The 22,169-nt window shown below is 51.9% G+C and overlaps 2 protein-coding genes across 2 annotated transcripts in view; one reads left to right on the forward strand and one right to left on the reverse strand.

Moving 5' to 3' along the window:
* Positions 1-9,480, reverse strand: part of GGT1 (gamma-glutamyltransferase 1) — a 32,238-nt gene extending 22,758 nt beyond the window's left edge. Inside the window, exon 1 of the mRNA XM_029219486.1 lies at positions 8,521-9,480. The gene's annotated coding sequence lies outside the window, so the exon portion shown is untranslated. The remainder of the gene's footprint in view (positions 1-8,520) is intronic.
* Positions 331-6,947, forward strand: LRRC75B (leucine rich repeat containing 75B). Its single transcript, XM_029219589.1, has 4 exons — positions 331-507; positions 3,003-3,131; positions 4,693-4,808; positions 6,159-6,947. Exons 1-4 carry the CDS (start codon positions 331-333, stop codon positions 6,682-6,684), a joined length of 948 nt encoding a protein of 315 aa, XP_029075422.1. The 3' UTR covers positions 6,685-6,947.
* Positions 9,481-22,169: the final 12,689 nt, after the last annotated feature.

Genomic DNA, 22,169 nt, shown 5'->3' on the forward strand with positions numbered 1-22,169 from the left:
CCCGCCAAAGCGACTGTTCCACAATCAGCACGGAGGCTCGGAGCCTTTAAAGGCGCCGAGCGCCACCTCGTCCCGGCGGCTCCAGTTCCTGGCGACAGGGCTCGAGCCAGGTCTAGCGCGGGCGAGGGCCTCCTCCAGCGACACCTCCAAACCGGGTGTGGGAGCTCCGGGGCCCCCAGCAGGAACCCTCCTCCCTTCCTCCGCCTCGGCCCTGCCGGGGCGCGCAGCCTCGGATCCCGCGCTCCCCGCCCGGAGCATCCCGGGCGGGGCCAGGGGCGGGGCGCAAGCGGCCCTGCCTCCCACCGGCTCGGCGCCCGCCGCGCGGCGGCCATGGGGGCGCGGCTGGGCCGGCGGCCCGAGCCCGAAGCGGGCTCGGAGGCTGGGGCGGTGGCGGGGTGCGGGCCGGCGCCCTATGAGCGCCGGGTGCGCTGGCTCCGCGAGATCCAGTCGACGATTCGCGAGCGGCGGCCGGAGCGCGCCCGGCAGCTGCTGCGCCTCCTGCGCCAGGTGAGAGAAGCAGCCAAGCAGCCGGCCGGCCGGCCGGGGCTGGAGGCCGAGGAGGGGCCGGGAGGAGATGCGGAGCTGGCCTCGGGCGCGCGGGCCGGGCGGGTTCCGAGGGGAGGGGACGACTGGCCTCAGGGGTGGGTGTCTTGTCTGGGCCGGAGGGCGAGGGAGGGAAGGCAGTCAGCTAGAGTTGTGGGGTCGGGGGGACTGTGAGTGTGGAGGGGGTCCCATGACTGTACGCGTCTCTGGGGTTTGAGGTCAGTTGTGGGTGTTGAGGGTGCTCCCAAGCCTGGAGCTAAGAGTCCACATTCAGGCCCTTACAAGAAAGGAGGGCGGCTGGGAAGAGGGCAGGTGGGGGTGAATCATCTTGTATTGAGGGGCAATGGGAAGAGGATGGTTCCCGCCTCCAGGGTGAAGGGAGGCGCTGCACTGGACCCCGAAGCAAGGACCTGGGGAAGCGACAGCCCAGCTGGTCAGTGGGTGCAACCTCTCCACGTCAGCTCAGACAAAGCCACAGCACACAATGCCCATCCTCCTAACGGGCAGCTCTCGCCCATTGAGTACACACACCTGGCATCTGTTCATCACAACATCACATCACGACGGGTGGGGGCTCTGGTTCCACATACACCAGGTACCTGAGTCCCATATCCCTAGCCCTGGGTTGCCTTAAGAGACATGGGTTCTGATCTCAGCATCACCACTGAGCAAGCCACTCCTCTCTCTGCCCACATCCCTGTACCCTGCAGTGGCTGCCACCACAATCAGCCCCATCCTGTAAGCCGAAATCAGCTGTGCCGGTGGTCTTTGACCGGCAGGTGGATGATTGGGAAACTGAGGCTTGGAGAAAAGCAGTGAGCCTAGGGCCACAGAGCAAATTGGGGGCCAGCCAAGGCCAGAGCTCACCCTCCAGTTTCCCAGCTCTGCTCCTTCTGCTGCACTGGGTTTCCTTTCTCTGGGCTCAGCAGGCTGGAAAGGTGGGGCTGGCCCTTTAAGAGGAGCCGTCCACATCAGCAGGAGGCAGGCTTCGGTCTGGGACCCTGACTGGGTCAGCCCAGGCTCACCAGCCATCCTTCCCTTCTACTGGATCCTCCCTAGCTGTCATCTCCAACTTGAGCCGTGTTTAAAATGCAAACAACAGAGCAGCACAAATCAGCGAGAGACTATTCAGAGGCACGATCTCTGTTCAGCATGGCATCTGCAGCCCAAGGCACCAGCTGGAAATTTTAGCTGGGGAACAAGCTAGGTTGCCCACTGGTGTCCCAAAGGTTGGAATTTGAGGCCCGCCTGTCCTGCCCCATAACCTTCAGGGACTCTGCAGTTATGAACCTTGGTCATTCTGGCCTGGCCTGGCCTCCTGTGCCCTGGGCTTATACACAGAACATTGGGGAGGGTCCACATGGGGTCTCGAGGCCCCTCCTGGCTGTGCCTGTCTCGTCAGCTTGTCGGCATATCCTCTAAACGGACCCCCGAAAAGGCACCACACCAGGCCTATGGGAATAACAGGAGGAAGAGGCCAAGGGGTGAAGGCAGGAAGGCCAGGGCAGGCCAGGGACCTGATGATGGGATCTGTGTGAGGGGTGGGAGGACTGGAGGCTGGACAGGAAGGCTGGTGGGCGAGAGAGGGTGTGAAGGCCAGGCCACAGGGAGTTCTGAGACTGCAGGCTGTGTGCGAGTCTCTGCCATCACACAACCTTGAGAGCATTTGGTTTCCACTGAAGGGGTTAGGGGTCAAGTGTGTGTTTCACAGAGCTGGCTCTGGCAGCATTAGGGTGGACTGGAAGGGTATCAGGAGGCCGGGAGCCCCGGGAGGAGGCTGTGAGGGGATGAGGCCTGAAGCTCCTTGAGCAGTGGGCTTGGGGTGGGGAGAGCTGGGCAGAGGAGGGATGAGGGAAGAGTGCGGGGTGATTCCTGGGCTCTGGCCCAAGTGCCTGGGAAGATGGGATGGTGGCACCCTTTACTGAGCTGGGGCACAGGAGGCGAGACACACCCAGTCTGAGTTGCCTTTGGGTCGTATGAGCTGAGAGAGAGAGAGTTCCACCCTGACAGGAAGGGTCTGGACCCGTCAGCAAAGAGGTGGCGGCCATAGCTTAGGAGAGCTCGGGGATAGGTGGATAGAGGCAGGGGCCCCAAAGGGAATGAGGAGGGCAGGGGCATTTGGGGATCATCAAGGAGCCCCCAGAGAATACCCCAGACAAGCCCAATCCCAGAGGAGCCAGGGGGTCTCAGCAGAACGTTTCACCTCCAGGGAACCAGTCTAAGGGTTCCTGGACCCACTTACCGCCTCCCCGAGGCCCCTGATGCACCGACCCTCTGCTCATCCAAAGGGTCCACCTGCCCCGGACAGTTTGCTCATCGCTGTTGTGGGGAGGGCTCCAGCAAGCCTCAGAGGGGAAATGGAGAGAGGGGAACGGATGTGAGAGCCTCTGGCTGGCTGGGATGGGGGCTAGGGGAGGGAGGCCTCGACCCCTGGCTCACTCCACTCTCACTGCCTGCAGGACCTAGGCCTCGAGGGGACCCTCCTCACAGACGTCCTCTACAGGAATGTGGCCTTTCTCAATCTGGTGGACCCCATCTCCCACGACCTGCTTGTGAACCTGGCCCGGGACCTGCAGTGCCCCAAGTCGGTGAGGCACGGGCCCCAGGCTGGGTAGTGTGGTTGACAGGCCAGAAGAGCCCAGAGCTGGGAGCTAGGATCTGGGCCCTCACCTGGTCTGCTGCGTGGCCTTAGGCGGGTCACTGTCCCTCTCTGGGACCTGATGCCAGTTTCAGTGTATGAGGCTGGCCAGCAGCTGGAGCACACGGGAACTCTGCTTTCCCAGCCCTGGAAAGTCATCTGTTGGGTAGACCCGTTTCCTCTTTTCTTTTTTTGGCCCTGCAGCACGGCATCCAGTATTTTAGTTCCCCAACCAGGAATTAAACCTGTGCCCCCTGCAGTGGAAGCACAGAGCCCTAACCACTGGACCGCCAGGGAATTCCCTAGACCCGTTTCCTGAATTTCAGCACTGTACGCCAGGCCCTGGGACCCAGGCAGGTAGTCGTATGGGGACCCTTCGGGATATAGGACATTCTGACAAATCCATTGATGGAACCAGGCTCCCAGCCCCTGAGTCCCAGAGCCAGAAGAGAGCTCCCTTGGCTGGAACCCCTGTCCACATGTTCCCACTGCGTCCCACAGCAACTCAGCCACAAGCACATCCCTCCTCGTGTTGAGCTGGCACCTGCCACCTGCAGCCTCAACTCCCCTCCTGCCACCGCGTCTGCCCAGAACACCTGTCCCCACCTGCTATGTCGGCACCTGCGGACGTCCTGCCATAAGCATGGAAGGTGCCGCACTCCTGACACAGCCTGTGGCCAGCCCCCGGCCCCCGGCCCTTTGTCACAGTGAGCCCCCGTGTGAAACAGGAATGCCCACTCTGGGCTCTGCCAGCTCTGAACTGCCACGCCCAGGTGCACTTGTCACTGAGGGGTCTGTGAGGCTAGCCTAGAGCCATTGCAGTGACCCCTGGGGCTTGCTGCCACTGTGTGTGCCCGCTGTTAACAGAGGGACTGGATAAAAGAATGTGCTGGGTGGTGGAGCGTGCTTGGTGCCAGCTTGTGGAAAGCAGTCCACCCCACATCCTGCCTGAGCTGGGCCTCTGCAAGGGTCCACTTGGGAGCCAGAGAGAGCCAGGTGGTAGTGCTGGAAAATGGTAACCCTCCCTGCTGGCCGCCCAGACCCAGGCCCCACGGGTGCGGTCTCGCTTGAAGAGTGAGAGGAAGAAGAGCGTGCTGACCTGGCTTGTTCCTATTCCCTGGGGGTGGCGTCAGTGGAGCAGGGCTCCCTGGAGAGGCCTGGTCCTGCCTCCCCCTGTGGTGAGTCCCAGGGGGGCACCGAGGGTAGACAGGGAGCCAGTGGCTGATAGCCCGAGACTCTGGCCCAGGGCCTGAGGACAGGGAACAAGGGCCCATTGTCTGGGCTTCCTCCCACCGGGCACCACGGGCCTCGGACCAGCCTGTCCAGCTCCCAGTGGGCAGCCTCCCCTGGCTCTGTGCCAGGCCACGGGGCAGGGGGGCGGGGGTGGAGGGGGAAAACCAGTGGGCGGCTCAGTGATCCGTGATGAATGCTTGTGCGCATGCACACACTTGGGTCCCCAAGGCCCGGGGGCTCACAGGGCTCCGCCTCCCCTGACAGCGCTGCCCCCGCAGGACTGTGAGCTCTGGGAGTCCTCGGACAAGACCTGCCGGCAGCTCATCTACCACCTCACCCCTCACTCCAAGCGGCAGCAGGGGTCCAGCCTGCCCCGAAGGAAGACCCAGAGCTGGTAAGGGAGCCCAGACACAGCCCAGCTGCCTGGCCCCTGGGGGGGGTCCCTTCCCAGGCCTCTGTCAACAAAAGCTGGGGCCTGAAATCCCACCCTGCAGGCCCTCACCCTTGGCTGCATCACTGCCCGTCACTGGCCGGTGGCAATGCAGGCGGATGCTCCCCAAGGCCAGCTCCTCTCCGTGTGACTGCCTCCTGCCATCTGCCTGTCCCTCAATGCCCCGCCTATCACAGGGCCTGGCCCCCCTGGGGGCCTCAGCTGGAGTCAGCAGAGTCCCCAGGACAGGCTGGGAGGGAGGTGGAGTCTGGGTCATGATTCCCATTTTCCAGGGAAGGAAACTGAGGCCAGGGGAGGCAGAGTGTCTTGCCCAAGGCCACACTGCCCTGCTTCCTGAAGCCCTTTGGGGACTCTTTGCCAGGCTGCCTGAAGCTGAGGCCTCCAAGGCCAGCCCAGCAGCTCACTCTGCAACGGGGTCCCCCTTAGTCACTCCATCACAACCTCGTGGCCACAGACTCAGCCTGGGAACAGGCCACTGGCACCTGGGCCCCGGTGCTCTCCCCTGCTTGCCCCCCAGCCTCCTGCCCCCTCCCTCAGGCCTGGTGGCCCATGCTGAGCCTGGAGCCCATGGGGTTGTTCCCTGCCTTGGCGGGTGAGGGCCCTGGAGGTGTTCCCACTGCTGTCAGTCCCCCGGCAGGCCTATGTTCAAATGACAGGAGAGAACTAGAGGAGGTTCTGGGGGCAGTGGGGGACCCTCCTCAGTCTCTAAACCTCCCTTCCAGCTTAGGACACAGGGAGCCCTCCCCTAGGGCAGATCCCACCCACATCCCCCAACATGGCCCTCTTGCTTACCCTGGGCCTGTTCCCACATCTATCCTTATTCCAAAAGGGTCAACCTTAGAGGAGGCACGTGAAAAAAAAGCATGGGCTCAGGGGTCAGAACACCCCGATTTGGAGACCTGGCTCCCCCTTAGTGGTGTGTGACTGTGGAAGGGTCGCGTCACCCCTCCAAGCACCCGCTTGCTCCTCTGCAGAAGGATAATCATTCCCACCCCACTGAGTTGGCATAAAAATAAGAGACAACAGATGTAGCAGGTGTGGTGATGCAAGCACACAGAGGGTTTTTATAACAGCTCATGGAGCCTTAACGCAAGTGCATCTAATCCTCACAGCCAGGTCGCCTCTTAACCAAAGGGGACTAAGGCTCAGAGCGATTCAGAGCATTGCCCGTGGCCACTCATCTAGGAAGTGGCCATCTGCAGGGCCTGGGCCTTGCTGCCCTGACGGAGGGGTCACTGTCTGAGGCAGGTGGGGCCCTTGCTCAGTCCCTCCCCACCCTCGACCCTCCCGCAGCCTCAAGAGCAACCTCCAGAAGACTCTGCCGGCGGGGGAGACCGTGAACCTGTCGGGGATACCACTGTCGGTGCGGGACGTGCAGCATGTCATGCGCTACCTGGGCAGCCAGGGCGCCAGGCTGGCAGTGCTGGACCTGAGCTTCACGGGGCTGAGTGATGAGCTGCTGCACCGGCTGCTGCCCAGCCTCTGGACGCTGCCCCGCCTCACCCAGCTTCTGCTCAACGGCAACCGGCTGACGCGGGCTGCCGCCCGTGAGCTCACTGAGGCCATCAAGGACACCACCAAGTTCCCGGTGCTGGCCTGGGTGGACCTGGGCAACAACGTGGATGTGGCCTCCCTGCCCCAGCCCCTGCTGGTTGGCCTGCGCCGGCGGCTAAGCCAGCGCACCTCGCTGCCCACCATCTACGAGAGCCTGGACCCAGAGCCTGAGGGTGGCATGGCCGGGGCCACGGACCTTGCCTCCACCTGGGGCTCTGCAGCTGCCGGGCCAGGGCCCGAGCCCCAGGCCTGCTGCACCAGGTGACCCGCCACCCGCCCTGGCTCCTGCTTCCTGACTGGCAACGCACCCGAGCACGTGGGAGGGGGTGATGGAGGCGGAGTTACCCCACAGGACCCGGATCCAGTGCACAGAGGAGGATGGGCTCATTGGAGACTGGATGGTCGGTCCAGGCTGGAGTCTCAGCCTTCCCTCAGCAGGAGGGGCCCAGCACCTACTGTGCAGACCCCACAATAAAGGCTGATGCCACCTCCACCTCAGCCTTTCTGCATTGTGGGCCTCAGGGCCACTGAGCACCAGCCCTGTGACTGGGTTTGGGAGAAGGGGTGGCTGGGACTCAGGGGCCCTGCCTGCCCAAAAGGGAGGGACCAAGCTCACACTGATCTCCCCTGGGTGCTCCCTGGGCAGGGTTCCCACGGAAACCAAAGAAGGGGGGAGGGTCTGTCTGTGGTCGGGGAGTTAGAGGAAGCCTCCAGAGACCTGGCACTCACGTCTGGGCGGTGCTTGGGCACTTTGAGGAAGGAGCTGGGGAGGAGCAGGTTGGGAGCCCAGAGAGGAGCGCAGGCTGCTGACCTCCCCACCAGGGCCCCCTGGGCTGGGCACGAGACTGTGCTGACAGGGGGCAAGGCTCATTTCCCACAGGGCACAGCACTGCCCACCAGCCCTGGTACCCACCCCCCAGGCCTCCTGTACTTGGCGAGTGGGCAACTCCATGGGGTTGGGGAGGAGAGACATCAGGCCAGAGACAAAGAGCTCTGTGTTCCCTCCAGGCCCTGGGGGCCCACATGCAGAGTCCTCCCCCCATGCGGGACCCCAAGGGAGCATGCAGGGGTGAGGTGGGCACGGCCCACAGCAGTGGGGGGCCCCGGGGGAGAGCAGTACTGGAGCTGCCCCAGCAGGGGGCCGTCTCCTGTCTTCCGCAAGCAGCATAAGGGCAGGCTCCAGACCAGACGCCAGTCACCTCCCAGCCCAGTGTGGGGAGCTGTCGGGTGGACTGAGGCTGCAGCAGGGAAGCCATGGCCCAAGGCTCCCCTGCAGCACTGAGGTCAGGACTAGGGTAGCTGGATCCTGCAGGATGAGGAGAGACCCAGCAGCGGAGGGAGCCCCACAGGCCAAGGAGAAGGTGGGGGTCCTCCGGGCCCACATCCCGGGGCCCACCAGCTGCCCTTCCCCCATAGCTCTGGCCCACAGGGGACTGTGAGTCAGCACTGACTACACACATCCCCAGGCAGCCGGATGCACAACAGCCTCTTGCGACAGAAGGGAGATGGCCAAGAAGGGTGACGTCGGTCCCAGGACCGACAAGAGGCAGTGAGGAAAAGGAGCTCCTCTCCTGCGCTGCCAGCCAGCCCCGAGGTCAGGCCCCGCCGCTCTCACTGCTTTTGGCGGAACCCCTATCGGGAGAAAGCCAGAAAGGCATGAAGAGCACCCGGTTCAGCCCAGCTCTGCTCCCTCTCCGGCCCCCGGTCTCTCCTCTCCTCTGTCCACCATCCCTTCCAGCTCTCAGTGCTCCATCCTGGGGTCCTGGCCCCTCCCTGGCCTCCTTGCTTTAAAGACATGAGCCTGCCCAGTGGCTTGGGAGCCACAGAAGTATCTCCCTGTGTCCCCCGCTCTGGGACAGGGGGCTCAGGCTCCCCAGGAGAAGGCAAAGCGGGTGGGGGTAGAAGGGGCCACAGAGAGGAGAAGGATGAGGAAGCCGGCCCAGGGCCAGGCAAGCTGATATGCCCGTGTCCTGCAGCTCCCGGCTGGAGAAACGCCAAGCTGTCTGTGTCTCTCCTGCCCCTCGCTCCCTGCCCATCCCTGGCCCTCATCTGCCCACAAACCTTGAATGTGACGAACATGACCACTCAAAGAGATTCTTACCAGGATGGTGTGAGGACCTTGGCCGGGTGTTGCCAGGCGAGTTCTGGGAGAATCCAGGCGGAGGCAGCTGTTCTCAATCTCCCCGCCTCTCAGGTGCATGCACGCGATGCACTGGCTGGGCTGGAGCATGAAACAGCTGGAGAGAGGTGGGCTGCCCTTGTTCCCACGCAGGTGTCCAGGGCCCCTTCGAGGGGCCCTTACGACCACCAGTGAGGCTACTATGCAGGCAGGGACACCCCAGAAGTCACGCAGCCTGGTGGGCAGAGCGTGCCCTCCAGGCCGGCCCCAGCCCGAGTTCCAGACCAAGGAGGCGCTAGGTGGGTGTCGCTTGGGCCGGTCCTCTCCTAGGCCCAGTCTCAGAGGCAGACAGACCTGGCCTGGTCCCACCCTGTCACCTGCTGGTGGTGTGGTCCCCTCGGGGTCTGTTCCCTCATCTTGGGAACGAGGCTCACGAAGCCTCCCCTTATCCTGCTGGAGTGAGGCTGACAGAAGGATTGGAAAGTGCCTGCTGCGTGGGGGGCACAGGGCAGATGCTCTGTAGCATCAGTGGGGCCTCCACCCAGGGCTCTCTGGGTGGGAATGGCAGGAGCCCAAACCTCGGGACTAGACAGGGCTGAAGCCATTTATTTATTTAAGAGTGCTTCTGTAGCCTCTCTCGGGGCCAAGCACTGTTCCGACGGCTTTACACCCTTTTAATTCTCTTTGCACTTGCAGGAGGTGAGTGCTATTACCACCTCCATTTTGCAGGTGAGTGAGCTGAATCAGGGAGAGGTTGAGTAACCTGTCCAAGGTCAAAGGGCTAGAACTGGAGATGCCGAGAAGTGAGCCAGGTGGCCTGGCTTCAGTCTGGGATGCTAACCCCTGCCTGCCTCACCCAAATTCCTGCCAGGGGAATTCCACCAAGCCCTGCCAGAGGCCATTCGAGGCAGGAGACATCACGGTGGCCCCGCTGGCAGGTGCCCTGCAGCGGAGAGCGACCTCCAGCTGCACTGTCCTGGAACAAGACCAGGCAGGACCTCCCTGGCCTCCATTTCCCCATGTGCAAAATGGGTGGGGAGGGGAGCCCTCTTCTGGGATGGAAAGGGACTGGTGAGGAGTGGGGTTGGAAGTACTTGTCAGACTGAGCCCCACTCTGGGGTGTGGGATCCACGCCCACTTCCGGTGGCCTGGGACAGTGGCAGGTGAGGTGCCTTCACCTCCTCAGGTCTTGCCAGGATGTTGAGAGCATCAAAAGGAAAGATGTAGAAAAGAGGACTGTTCTCTGCAGGACCTCGGTGACCAACACTTGGGAACTTCTGTTCTGTTCCTGAAGGGAGGACATTTGAGTCCAGATAAAGTTCTTTAAGATATGAGTCTACAGCAAAGGTCAGCCTCTGCAGACAGTCTTTTTGAGAATCCAGAATCTCAGATGACTGATCTTCCCAGAGGCTGATATTAACCCAGCACAGAGGTTTTTCTTTAGGTCCTGGAGAGAAAGGAAAACATACTTCTTCCTCTTAGAGATAGTTGCCAACCAACAATGGAAAGCAGTATTTCCTTTCCCAGCTGTATACTTTAATTTTATTTTTTAAAAATAATACCAGGAGTTCCCTGGTGGTCTATGGTTAGGATTCAGCACTTACACTGCCGGGGCCCAGGTTCAATCCCTCGTCCAGGAACTGAGATCCTGCAAGCCATGTGCCGAGGCCAAATAATAACAACAACAATAATGATAACTACCTTATTTAAAAAACAATTCTTCATTGTCGTACAACTAAAATACAATTAAGTACACTTCCCTGGTGGTCCAGTGGTTAAGACTCGGTGCTTCCACTGCAGGGACTCGGGTTTGATCCCTGGTCGGGGAAGTTCCACATGCCACGCAGTACAGCAAAAAAAATAAATAAATAACATTAAAAAAAACCCAATTAAGTGGACATCCCAAGTGTTACAAGTTGAAATTGTGCTACATGGCGCATTCTGACTTGTGTATAAATCCATGAAGTAAACGTATCTGTCATACCCAAAAGTCTCCTTGTGCCCCTTGGCAATGTCTCCCTCCCACTGTCCCTTTCCCCTCCTTCCCCAAGCAACAATTGACCTGCTTTCTGTCTCTATAGATTAGCGTGCATTTTCTAGTTTTAGATATATGGAATCATACAGGGTGTACTCTTTTGTATATGACTTCTCTCACTTAGCATAACTGAGACTCCCACAGTGATGCATGTATTGATAGTCCCTTTTAATTGCCGAGTAGCATTCTACTGGATGGATATACCACAATTCACTCACCTGTTGGTGGACATTTGTGTTGTTTCCAGTGTTTCGCTATTACAAATAAAACTGCTATGAATATCATGTACAAGTTTTTGCATGAACAGATATTTCCTTTTCTCTTGGGTAGTGATATCTCAGTATGTTTTTCACTTCTTGTAATATCTTTGCCCGGTTTTGGTGTCAGGGTAATGCTGGTCTCATAGAATGAGCTGAGGTGAGACGTATTCCCTTCTCTTAAATTTTTTGGGAACGGTTTGTGTAAAATTGATATTATTTCCTCCTTAAATATTTGATAGAATTCCTCAGTGAAGGCACACAAGCCTAAGGTTTTCTTTGTGGGAAGGTTTTCAACTACAATTCCAATTTCTTTAATAAATGTAGGGCTTTTCAGGTTAGCTATTACTTCTTGAGAGAGTGTTTGTATTTTGGATCTTTCAAGGAATTTGTCCATTTCATCTAAGTTGTGGAATTTGTTGACATGAAGTTGTTCATAACATTCTCTCTCTCTTTTTTTTGGATGTGCCGCACAGCTTGCAGGATCTTAGTTCCTTGACCAGGTATTGAACCCAGGCCCTTGGCAGTGAAAGCGCAGAGTCCTAACCACCGGACTGCCAGGGAATTCCCTGTAACATTCTCTTTTAATATCTGTGGAATCTGTAGCAGTCACCACTCTCATCCCTGAGATTGGTAATTTTGTCTTCCTCTTTTTTCCCCCCCATTGCCTGAGCAGTCTGGCTAGAGATTTATCAATTTTATTGATCTTGTTAAAGAATCATCTTTTGGTTTCACTGATTATTCTCTATAGTTTTCTATTTCATTGATACCCACTTAGATCCTTACTTGTTTTCTTCCACTTACTTCAAATTTCTTTTTCTAGATTATTTGGGGGTGGGGGCAGCTTGTGGGATCTTAGTTCTCCAACCATGGATTGAACCCGGGCAGCAGCAGTGAAAGCACAGATTCCTAACCACTGGACCGCCAGGGAATTCCCTCTAGATTTTTTTTTTTTTTTTTGGCTGCGTTGTGTCTTGCTGCACGCGGGCTTTCTCTAATTGTGGTGAGCCGGGACTACTCTTCGTTGCGGTGCGCGGGTTTCTCATTGCAGTGGCTTCTCTAGTTGCCGTGCACGGGCTCTAGGCACGTGGGCTTCAGTAGTTGCAGCATGCGGGCACAGTAGTTGTGGCGCACGGGCTCTAGGGCTCACGGGCTTCGGTAGTTGTGGTGTACGGGCTTAGTTGCTCGGCAGCATGTGGGATCTTCCCAGACCAGGGATGGAACCTGCATCCACTGCACTGGCAGGCAGATTCTTTTTTGTAAACTTATTTATTTATTTATTTATTTTTGGCTACATTGGGTCTTCGTTGCTGTGTGCGGGCTTTCTCTAGTTGTGGCGAGTGGGGGCTACTCTTTGTTGTGGTGCGTGGGCTTCTCATTGCGGTGGCTTCTCTTGTTGTGGAGCACAGGCTCTAGGTGCGCGGGCTTCAGTAGTTGTGGCTCGCAGGCTCTAGAGCACAGGCTCAGTAGTTGTGGCACACGGGCTTAGTTGCTCCGCGGCATGTGGGATCTTTCCAGACCAGGGATCGAACCCGTGTCTCCTGCATTGGCAGGCGGATTATTAACCACTGTGCCGCCAGGGAAGTCCCATGAAATCTTCTTGTCTGATATTAATATAGCTGAGATCATTGACCTGAGACCTTGCCTTTTTCCTAATATAGGTGTTTACTGCTACTTAAAAAAACAAAAACAAAACCGCACAATGTACAAGCTGTGAGTGGAGTTTATCCAGTGTCTTACTGAGGACTGTAGCCTGGGAGAGAGCCTCTCAGATAGTTCAAGCAACTGTTCAGAAGAGGTAAGGGGAGAGGTCAGTACATATGTGATTTTGGCAAAAGGGGTAGGTGCAACCAAGCAGACATCTCAGTAGAAGGTTGCTGCTAGTCACAAGGAATGGAAATCTTAGTTAATGATTTAGTGCTTTTCTAAGGGAAGATGCAAGAATCCAGGTTCATAAAAAATTTCTCCTGAAAATATCTAACTACCTTATGGTCTGTTCTGCCAGTTTTCCCAGAGCACAGAGTGCCTCATTCCTGATCTCTGTCCTGAACTCTTTTCAGGGTGTGTCGAAGGTCAATGGCTGCAGTGGCTTATATTCAATCCTTGTGGAGCCGAATGTCTAGTGACATTCTTTAGTGGGTAGTGCTATAAATTACTTCTCTAAGTTCTGCTTTAGTGACATCCCACAAGTTCTGATATGTTGTGTTTCCATTTTCAAGTCAGTCAGACTACTTTCCAATTTCTCTTTTGGCTTCTTCTTTGATCTATGGGTTACTTAGAAGTGTGTTATTTTGTTTCCAAATATTTAGAGATTTCCCAAGGATCCTTGTGATAAATGATTTCTAATTTAATTATAGTGTGGTCAGACAACATAATATGGCTTGAAGCCTTTTGAATCTTGATCAATGTTCTGTGTGCACTTGAGAAGAATGTGTATTCTACTATTGTTGGGTGTCCTGTGTTAATCAAAGTCAAGTTGACTTACCACGTTGTTCGAGTCTACTATATCCTTGCTGATTTTCTGCTTACTTGGTCTATCAATTATTGAGAGGAGAACTGAACTCTGACTGTACTTGTATTTGTCTGTTTCTTATTTCTATCCATTTTTTGTTTCATGTATTTTGAAGCTTTATTATTAGGTGCATAAATGTTTAAGATTGTTATGGCTCCTTGATTAACTGACCCTATCATCATTATGAAATAACCTTCATTATCCCTGAAACCTACTTGTCTGATATTAATATAGCTACTCCAGCTTTCTTTTGGCTAGTGTTAGCAATGGTATTCTTTCCCATCCTTTTACTTTTAACCTATTTATGTCTTTAAAGTGTTTCTGGACTTCCCTGGTGGCGCAGTGGTTGAGAATCTGCCTGCCAATGCGGGGAACACAGATTCTATCCCTGGTCTGGGAAGATCCCACATACTGTGGAGCAACTAAGCCCATGCACAACTACTTAGCCTGCGCTCTAGAGCCTGTGAGCCACAACTACTGAGCCCACATGCCGCAACTACTGAAGCCCGCGTGCTTAGAGCCTGTGCTCCGCAACGAGAAGCCACCCCAATGAGAAGCCCAGGCACCGCAACGAAGAGTAGCCCCCACTCACTGCAACTAGAAAAAGCCCGTGTGCAGCAAAGAAGACCCAACGCAGCCAAAAATACACAAATAAATAATAAAGTGTTTCTTGTAGGTAGCATGTAGTTGGGTTTTGCTTTTTTAATCCAATCTGACAATCTCTGCTTTTTAATTGGAGTGTTTATACCATTTACATTTACGGTGATTATTGATATGGTTAGACTTAAGCCTACTATCTTGCTATTTATTTTTTATTTATCCCATCTGTTCTTTTAAATGTATTTATTTATTTTTGTCTGTGTTGGGTCCTTATTGCTGCACGCGGGCTTTCTCTAGGTGCAGTGAGAGGGGGCTACTCTTCGTTGCGTGGGCTTCTCATTGCAGTAACTTCTCTTGCTGCAAAGCACAGGCTCTAGGCATGCCGGCTTAGGTAGTTGTGGCATGCGGGCTTCAGTAATTGTGGCTCACAGGCTCCAGAGCACAGGCTCAGTAGTTGGGCGCATGGGCTTAGTTGCTCCGTGTCATGTGGGATCTTCCTGGACCGGGGCACGAACCTGTGTCCCCTCCATCGGCAGGCGGACTCTCAACCACTGCGCCAGCAGGGAAGCCCCGTGTTAACCATTTTAAAGTGTGCAATTGAGTTGTTTTTAGTACATTCTCCATGTTGTGCAACCATCATTACTATCTAATGACAGAACATTTTCATTACCCCCAAAAGAAACCCCATATCCATTAAGCAGGCACTCCGTATTCTCCCCTCCCCCAATCTCTGGCAATCACTAATCTGCTTTGTGTCTATGAATTTGCCTATTATGGGCATTCCATATACATGGAAACGTACAACATGTGGCCTTTTGTGTCTTCTTTCACTTACCATGTTTTCAAAATTCATCCATGTTGTAGCGTGTGCCAGTAATTCATTCCTTTTAATGGCTAAATAATATTCTAATTGTATGGATATACCACTTTTGTTTACCCATTCATCAGCTGTTGGATATTTGAATGTTGGCATAATTCTTTGTTATTTTAGTGTTGCTTTGGGGTTTATATTATACATTTTAAAATTATCATATACTTCAAGTAATATACCACTTCTAATATAAGAAATTTACGGTAGTATATGTTTTCCCCTCTTGGCCTTTATGCTAATATTGTCATGCATTTTACTTCTACATGTCATAAGCGCCATAATACAATCTTCATTCCTTTGTGTAGATGCAGATTTCCATCTGGTCTAGTTTTCCTTTTTCTAGAAGGATGTCCTTTAACATTTTTTGTATAGCAGGCCTCCTGGTGATGAATTTTTTTCAGCCTTTGTGTGTCTGAAAACATTTTATTTTGCCTTCATCTTAAAAAGATTTATCCCCCCCCCAGGTATTGAATTCTAGATTGATAATTTTTTCTGTCAATACTTTGAAGTTGCTTCACTGTCTTCACGTTTGCATGGTTCCCAATGAGAAATGTCATCCTTATCTTTGTTCCTCTAATATAACATTTTTTTTTCTCCAGCTGCTTTTTGGAATTTTTCTCTTCACCACTGGCTTTATACGCCTTGGTGTCATTTTCTTGTGCTTGGAGTTCATTTAGCTTTTGGGATCTGTGGGTTTATAGTTTTCATCCAGTTAGGAAAGTTTTTGGCCATTATTACTTGAAGTACTTTTTCTGTCCCCTCATCACCTCTCCTTTGGGGACTCCAACTACCCATATATTAGGAAACTTGGAGTTGTCCCAAAGGTCTTTTCTTTTGCAAATTCTTTTTTTCTGTGTGTTTCACCTTGGATAGTTTCTATAGCTTATGCCTTAAAGTTCATTGAGTTTTTCTTCTGTAATGTCTAATCTGCTGTGAATCCCATCCAGCTATAGCAGTTCAATGAGAAGTTTCTCTTTCTCTTTTCCTTCTCCTTTCTCCTCCTATTACACCCCCTCGTCCTTCTTTTTGTTTTCATTATTATTATTTTGGCTGTGCTGCATGGCTTGCGGGATCTCAGTTCCCCAGCCAGGGATTGAACCCAGGCCACAGCAGTGAAAGTGCTGCGTCCTAACCACTAGACTACCAAAGAACTCCCTCATCCTTCTTTTTAGATTTTACTTGTTTCTACTTAACTTTTTGAATACATGAAAGAGTTAAAACAAACGTCTTGGGCTTCCCTGGTGGTGCAGTGGTTAAGAATCCACCTTCCAATGCAGGGGACACAGGTTCAAGCCCTGGTCCGGGAAGACCCCACATGCCATGGAGCAGCTAAGCCTGTGTGCCACAACTACTGAGCCCACCTGCCACAACTACTGGAGCCCACATGCCTAGAGCCCGTGCTCCACAAGAGAAGCCACCGCAATGAGAAGCCCACATACCACAATGAAGAGTAGCCCCCACTCGCCGCAACTAGAGAAAGCCTGCACACAGCAACAAAGACCCAACACAGCCAAAAATAAATAAATTTATAAAAACAAAACAAAACAAAAAAAACAACTGTCTTAATGTCCTTCTCTGCTACTTCTAACATCTGTGTCAGTTTTGAATGTTTTGATTATTCTTATCACGGGTTGTGCTTTCCTGCCTCTTTGCATGCCTGGTAATCTTTGACTGGATGCCAGGCATTGTGAATTTTACTTTGTAGGGTGCTAGATGTTTTTATGTTCCTATAAATCTTTTTGGGCTTTGTTCTAGAATACAGCTAACTGACCTGGAAACAGCTTGATCCTTTCAAGTCCTGTTTTTATGATTTGTTAGCTGGGTCCAGAGCAATGCTCAATCTAGGGCTAATAGTTCATTTATGATGAAAGACTTTCCTGGATACTTGTCTTAAAATACATCATATTTTTGTATTATTCGTGTTTAATGTTTTTTTATTGAATTTTTTTTTTTTTGCGGTACGCGGGCCCCCCACTGCCGCAGCCTCTCCCGCTGCGGAGCACAGGCTCCGGACGCGCAGGCTCAGCGGCTATGGCCCACGGACCCAGCCACTCCGCAGCACGTGGAATCCTCCCAGACCGGGGCACGAACCCGCATCCCCCGCATTGGCAGGCGGACTCTCAACCACTGCGCCACCAGGGAAGCCCCTATTGAATGCTTTAAAAATTTTAAAATGGTGCTTTGACATCTTGGGGCCTTGCTCATCCTGGAGAGACTGCCCCTCCTAGAGTTAGTTATTTCCTAGAGATAGTGAACAATTTGCCTGCACAGTATACCTTTCACATAAAAACTAACCAATCCAAAGTCTACCCGCAACGACGTTTAATTCTCACACACCAAGCCATTATCTGCCCTGCTACAAATCACCACAGGGCCAGGTACCACATAACTGTAGACTACCCCTATGGCTCAGAGCCCTCTGATTTGTTCAAATTATCCAATTCTAGACGTACTCAAACTGGTCTACGCTGCCTCACCCATGCTTTCCCCGTGGAAACCATAACAGAGGCTCTGGACCATGCTCTCCTTTCACTCCTGCCTCTTGACCCACCTGATGTTTCCTCGTGTGACCCTGCATGGCATGGCATGCTCCCTGCTCTTGAGAATTGTAATGAACTCTTCTTTCAAGGAAGTCATCTCCATGTCTGTCACCTTACTATACCTGATTAAAATAAAATTCTTGGTATAATAGTCTATCCGCTATCCTGTGAGTTGAGTTTTTCTCTGGCTGGTGGGAATGCACTGTTATAATCCTTTTTGATGGTTCCTTCCCCATCCTGTTTCCTCACACTTGTATGCTGATCGGTATTCTGAATATTCAAGAGGGATCTTCTGCAGACCTCCTGGGTCCTCTATGCAGCTTTCTTCTCCTGCTGCTCTGTACTATGAACTCAAGCTGGCTCCTCAAACCAGAGAGCCTGGTGGTTCCCCCTGTGTCATAGCCTGGAAACTCTCACAAGGCAGTAAGCTCACCTTATTTGTTTCCCATCTCTCAGGGATTACTCTCCTTCAATGTCCTGAGTTTTGATTTTTTTTCAGGCATGAGGGTAAGTCTAGGCAATTACCTCCATCTTGGCCAGAAGCAGAAAAAAATCCTGTGTGCTTTGACTTTATTTTTTTAAAAAGGTTATGAAATACTCAGCAGGTGAGTATAGAAGCTGAGACAGTATCAATGAATCAACTGAGTCTAAACCCTCCCTTGTATAGATAACAAACCAGAGGCTTAGACAGAATTGGTAGTGGAGGTAGTCAGAGCCAGAATCCATCTCTTCAGTCTTGGTCTAGTTATCTTTCTATGACATCATCCTTTGTTCTGTATCTTCTTTACCTTGCCAAGTGGTTTTCAATTTTAAAGTCGTATGTTTTCCAAGAAAAGACATGTTTTTGAAAAAGAGAGAATGTGCTTAAATATTCAGACCTTCATATGATCTTGAGACTGCCCCTTCCCAACTCTGGCAAAAAGTTGGATGCTTACTCTCCAGAGGGGGTTAGAAGGTTTCTGGACTAGGAAGCCTTCCCAGAGACCTGGAAGATGAAGTGAATCTGGACATGAGTGCCGAAAATACCCAGTCCTCTTCCCCCACTGAGCTCCCAGCAGGCCAGCAGTTCAAGGTAAACCCACCTGACAAGACTGAAGGTTTCTCCAAGGAATCTGACCAGCCCAAGAGGAAAGTCCTAAAGATATGGACATTGGAAATTTACTCAAAAAAGTCCAATCAGGTCACCTTACAAACATATATTCTTTTTAATACCCTGCTCTTAAACATAAGTAGACTACCAATGATTGCCAGGCAGCTAAGGAAAGTCTGTAACACGAAAGACTAAAACAGAAAGGGGTAAGAAAACATTACGCAGGAGATGAAAGCTTCAACACAGCATATTAATTAACGTCCTCAGAGATAGGAAGATATTGCAACCCTGGAATGAGGTCATTTTTTTTTTTTTGCCCGTGCTGTGCGGCATGTGGGATCTTAGTTCCCCAACCAGGGTTCGAACTCGTGCCCCCTGCAATGGAAGCATGGAGTTTAACCACTGGACCGCCAGGGAAGTCCCAAGGTCCTATTAAAAACAACAAAACAGGACTGGTGTTCCCAGGTGGCGCTGTGGTTAAGAATCCGCCCTCCAATGCAGGGGACATGGGTTCAAGTCCTGGTCCGGGAAGATCCCACATGCCGCGGAGCAACGAAGCCTGTGCACCACAACTACTGAGCCTGCACTCTAGAGCCTGCGAGCCACAACTACTGAGCCTGCACGCCTAGAGCCCGTGCTCCACAACAAGAGAAGCCACCACAATGAGAAGCCCACGCACCACAAGCGTAGCCCCCACTCGCCGCAACTAGAAAAAGCCTGCACACAGCAACGAAGACCCAATGCAACCAAAAAAATAAATAAAAATTAAAAAAAAAAAAGAAAAATGAAGCTTCAGAGAATCAACTTGGGGAAATCTACAAAGGAGGTCAAAAAACAAGAAAATGGGGGATAGGGGAGGCAAGGAGAGAAAAGAGGAGAAAAACAGGTAAGTCCAGGAGATCCAACATCTGAATAACAGGAATTCCAGAAAGCAAAATCAGAAAACCAAAGGTAGGAAATCATTAACAAGTAATTCAAGAAAGTTTCCCAGAAATGAAGGATTAAAGTCCATTCTGAAAAGGTTCAGCAAGAGCCTAGCACAATGCACCAATAGACCTTTGCCAAGGCACGTCAGTGTGAATCTCAGAACACTGGCAACAGAAGGGAGAGAGTCACATACAAAGGTCAGCACTCAGAACGGTCTCAGACTTCTCCACAGCAACACAAGATGCTAGACGAAAAAGTAACGATGCCTTCAAAATTCTAAAGGAAAACGAACACCAGCCTACAATTTCATACTCAATCGAGTATGAGAGAACAAGACACTTTCAGACATGCAACGTCTCTCAAAAAATTACTTCCCATGCACCCCTTCCACAGCAGGTCTCTACTGGACGAGGTAATAAACCATGAGAGGAAAAGGTTACACAAACAACAGGAGATTCAACAGAGGAAAGTCCATGATAACGGCAATACCTTAGGCACAAAGGAAAGCCAGTCCAGAGTGGGGCCAATCAAGAAGAAACTGATCAAATAGATGATGTATTAATGTCTCCAGAGAAGTCTGAGGTTAAACCAGTGACAAGTTGACAGAAAATTAAGCCAATAAGAATGTAAGTGAATTAATTCTAGGAAAAAGTTAGTTCTGCAGGAAAGTAGTCTAGTCTACCACCTGGCTCAGCTGTGATTTAAATGCCCAGCCCTAATAACATAAATACTGAATATGATCTAACCAGAATTATAACATCAGGGAGATGGGTGATGGGGAGCCCATGCATGGTGGGCAGGAGGAAGGAGAAGCTGAAAGATAAATGCCTAAAACGAAATATCAAGGAGTAGCCATACAAACAGGTTTAAATTGAGACATGGAGGCAAATACAAACAAGCCAAGAGTTGAAAGGGACTCCCCAGAAGCAGGGGAAATGGGGGAGAGGGTCAGACAGGGCAGGAGGGTTGTTGTTTTTCATAATAAGTCTCAGAACTATTTGCTCTTTCAATGTGAGTAACTGGTTTTTTTCTAAAGTGCAAGATATAAAACTGTTTACAAAGCTCTATGTTTTAGGTTAATCTTCTTTATTGTTTTATAAAACTTCCAGGGAATTCCCTGGCAGTCCAGTTTGGGACTCAGCTGCTGAGAGCCCGGGTTCAATCCCTGGTCAGGGAACTGAGATCCCACAAGCCGTGTGGTGCAGCCAAAAATCAGAATTAAAAAATGTAGCGCTTACATAAAATAAGACACTCTAGACCAGGGTCAAAATGTGGCCTTGGATATACCGAATTAGAATCATGGAGCCGTGGCGGCAAGGGCATGGTTTAAAATGCAGATTCCTGGGTTCAAATTCCAGACCAAGTAATAGGCATCTCTAGGGGTGGTGCTGTGCAACCTTCACTTCTAACAAGATCTCTAGCTGATGTGGAAACCACTGCTCTAACTCACTATATTACTAATTCAGGAGGCTCAATTAAGAAGCCAATAAATCAATGTCTAAATCAAGGGGAAGGGGGAGGGTATTCCAGACAGGGCACTATGGGTATCATAACTTCTACCTGAAAGAAACCCACTCTATATGTAACTCAATGTGCATGTTTCTTTTCTTATCAGAAACAAGTTAACTCTTGTTCACATCTAAAACAAATTAACTCCCTTCCACAGTGAGTTCACTGGAAACCACCCCACGTGCAGGAAACCCTCCACTGGAGCAGCACTGCTTGTTGGGTCACTGGCCACACTGCATCCAAACATATCAGAGGAGCTGGGGGTGGGGGAGCAAGAGACACAACACAGGGGCTGCTCTCGGGGGGAACGGTCCTGTTAGCTGACAGACTCAATGATGCTCACTGTCCTCGAGTTCTTATTACAGGAATGAAACAAGGTCTGTCACCACGTGGTTGTGTCATAACCACAAGACAAAGCTTACTAGAAAATCTCTACTTGATACAGATGGCCAACAAACACACGAAAAGATGCTCAACATCACTAATTATTAGAGAAATGCAAATCAAAACCACAATGAGGTACCACCTCACACTGGTCAGAATGGCCATCATCAAAAAAATCTATAAACAATAAATGCTGGAGAGGTTGTGGAGAAAAGGGAACCCTCTTGCACTGTTGGTGGGAATGTAAATTGATACAGCCACTATGGAGAACAGTATGGAGGTTCCTTAAAAAACTAAAAATAGGGGCTTCCCTGGTGGTGCAGTGGTTGGGAATCTGCCTGCCAACACAGGGGACACGGGTTCGAGCCCTGGTCCAGGAAGATCCCACATGCTGTGGAACGACTAAGCCCGCGCGCCACAGCTACTGAGCCTGTGCTCTAGAGCCCGTGAGCCACAACTACTGAAGTCTGCGTGCCTGGAGACCGTGCTCTGCAACAGGAGAAGCCACTGCAATAAGAAGCCCACACACCGTGATGAAGTGGCCCCCGCTCGCGGAACAATGTCCGCGTCTCTTTTCCTACCCTGCAAATAGGTTCATCAGTACCATTTTTCTAGATTCCATATGTATGCGTTAATGAACGATATATTTTTTTTCTCTTTCTTCAATCTGTATGACAGACTCTAGGTTCATCCACATCACTATAAATGACCCAGTTTCGTTCCTTTTTATGGCTAATACTCCGTTGTATATATGTACCACATCTTCTTTATCCATTCATCTGCTGATGGACATTTAGGTTGCTTCCATGTCATGGCTATTGTAAATAGTGCTGCAATGAACTTTGCGATATATGTATCTTTTTAACTTATGTTTTTCTCAGGGTGTATGCCCAGCAGTGGGATTGC

This window comes from Monodon monoceros, unplaced genomic scaffold (assembly GCF_005190385.1).
Source record: "Monodon monoceros isolate NGI ecotype Baffin Bay Population unplaced genomic scaffold, NGI_Narwhal_1 Super_Scaffold_1, whole genome shotgun sequence".
In the NCBI taxonomy this organism is placed as follows: Eukaryota; Metazoa; Chordata; class Mammalia; order Artiodactyla; family Monodontidae; genus Monodon; species Monodon monoceros.

Excerpts from the sequence above, each read along its gene's own strand:
- LRRC75B (XM_029219589.1), top strand. The coding sequence starts at position 331 with ATGGGGGCGCGGCTGGGCCGGCGGCCCGAGCCCGAAGCGGGCTCGGAG. Across the intron at positions 508-3,002 it reads TGCTGCGCCTCCTGCGCCAG|GACCTAGGCCTCGAGGGGAC; the intron begins GTGAGAGAAGCA and ends CACTGCCTGCAG. Across the intron at positions 4,809-6,158 it reads CGAAGGAAGACCCAGAGCTG|CCTCAAGAGCAACCTCCAGA; the intron begins GTAAGGGAGCCC and ends ACCCTCCCGCAG.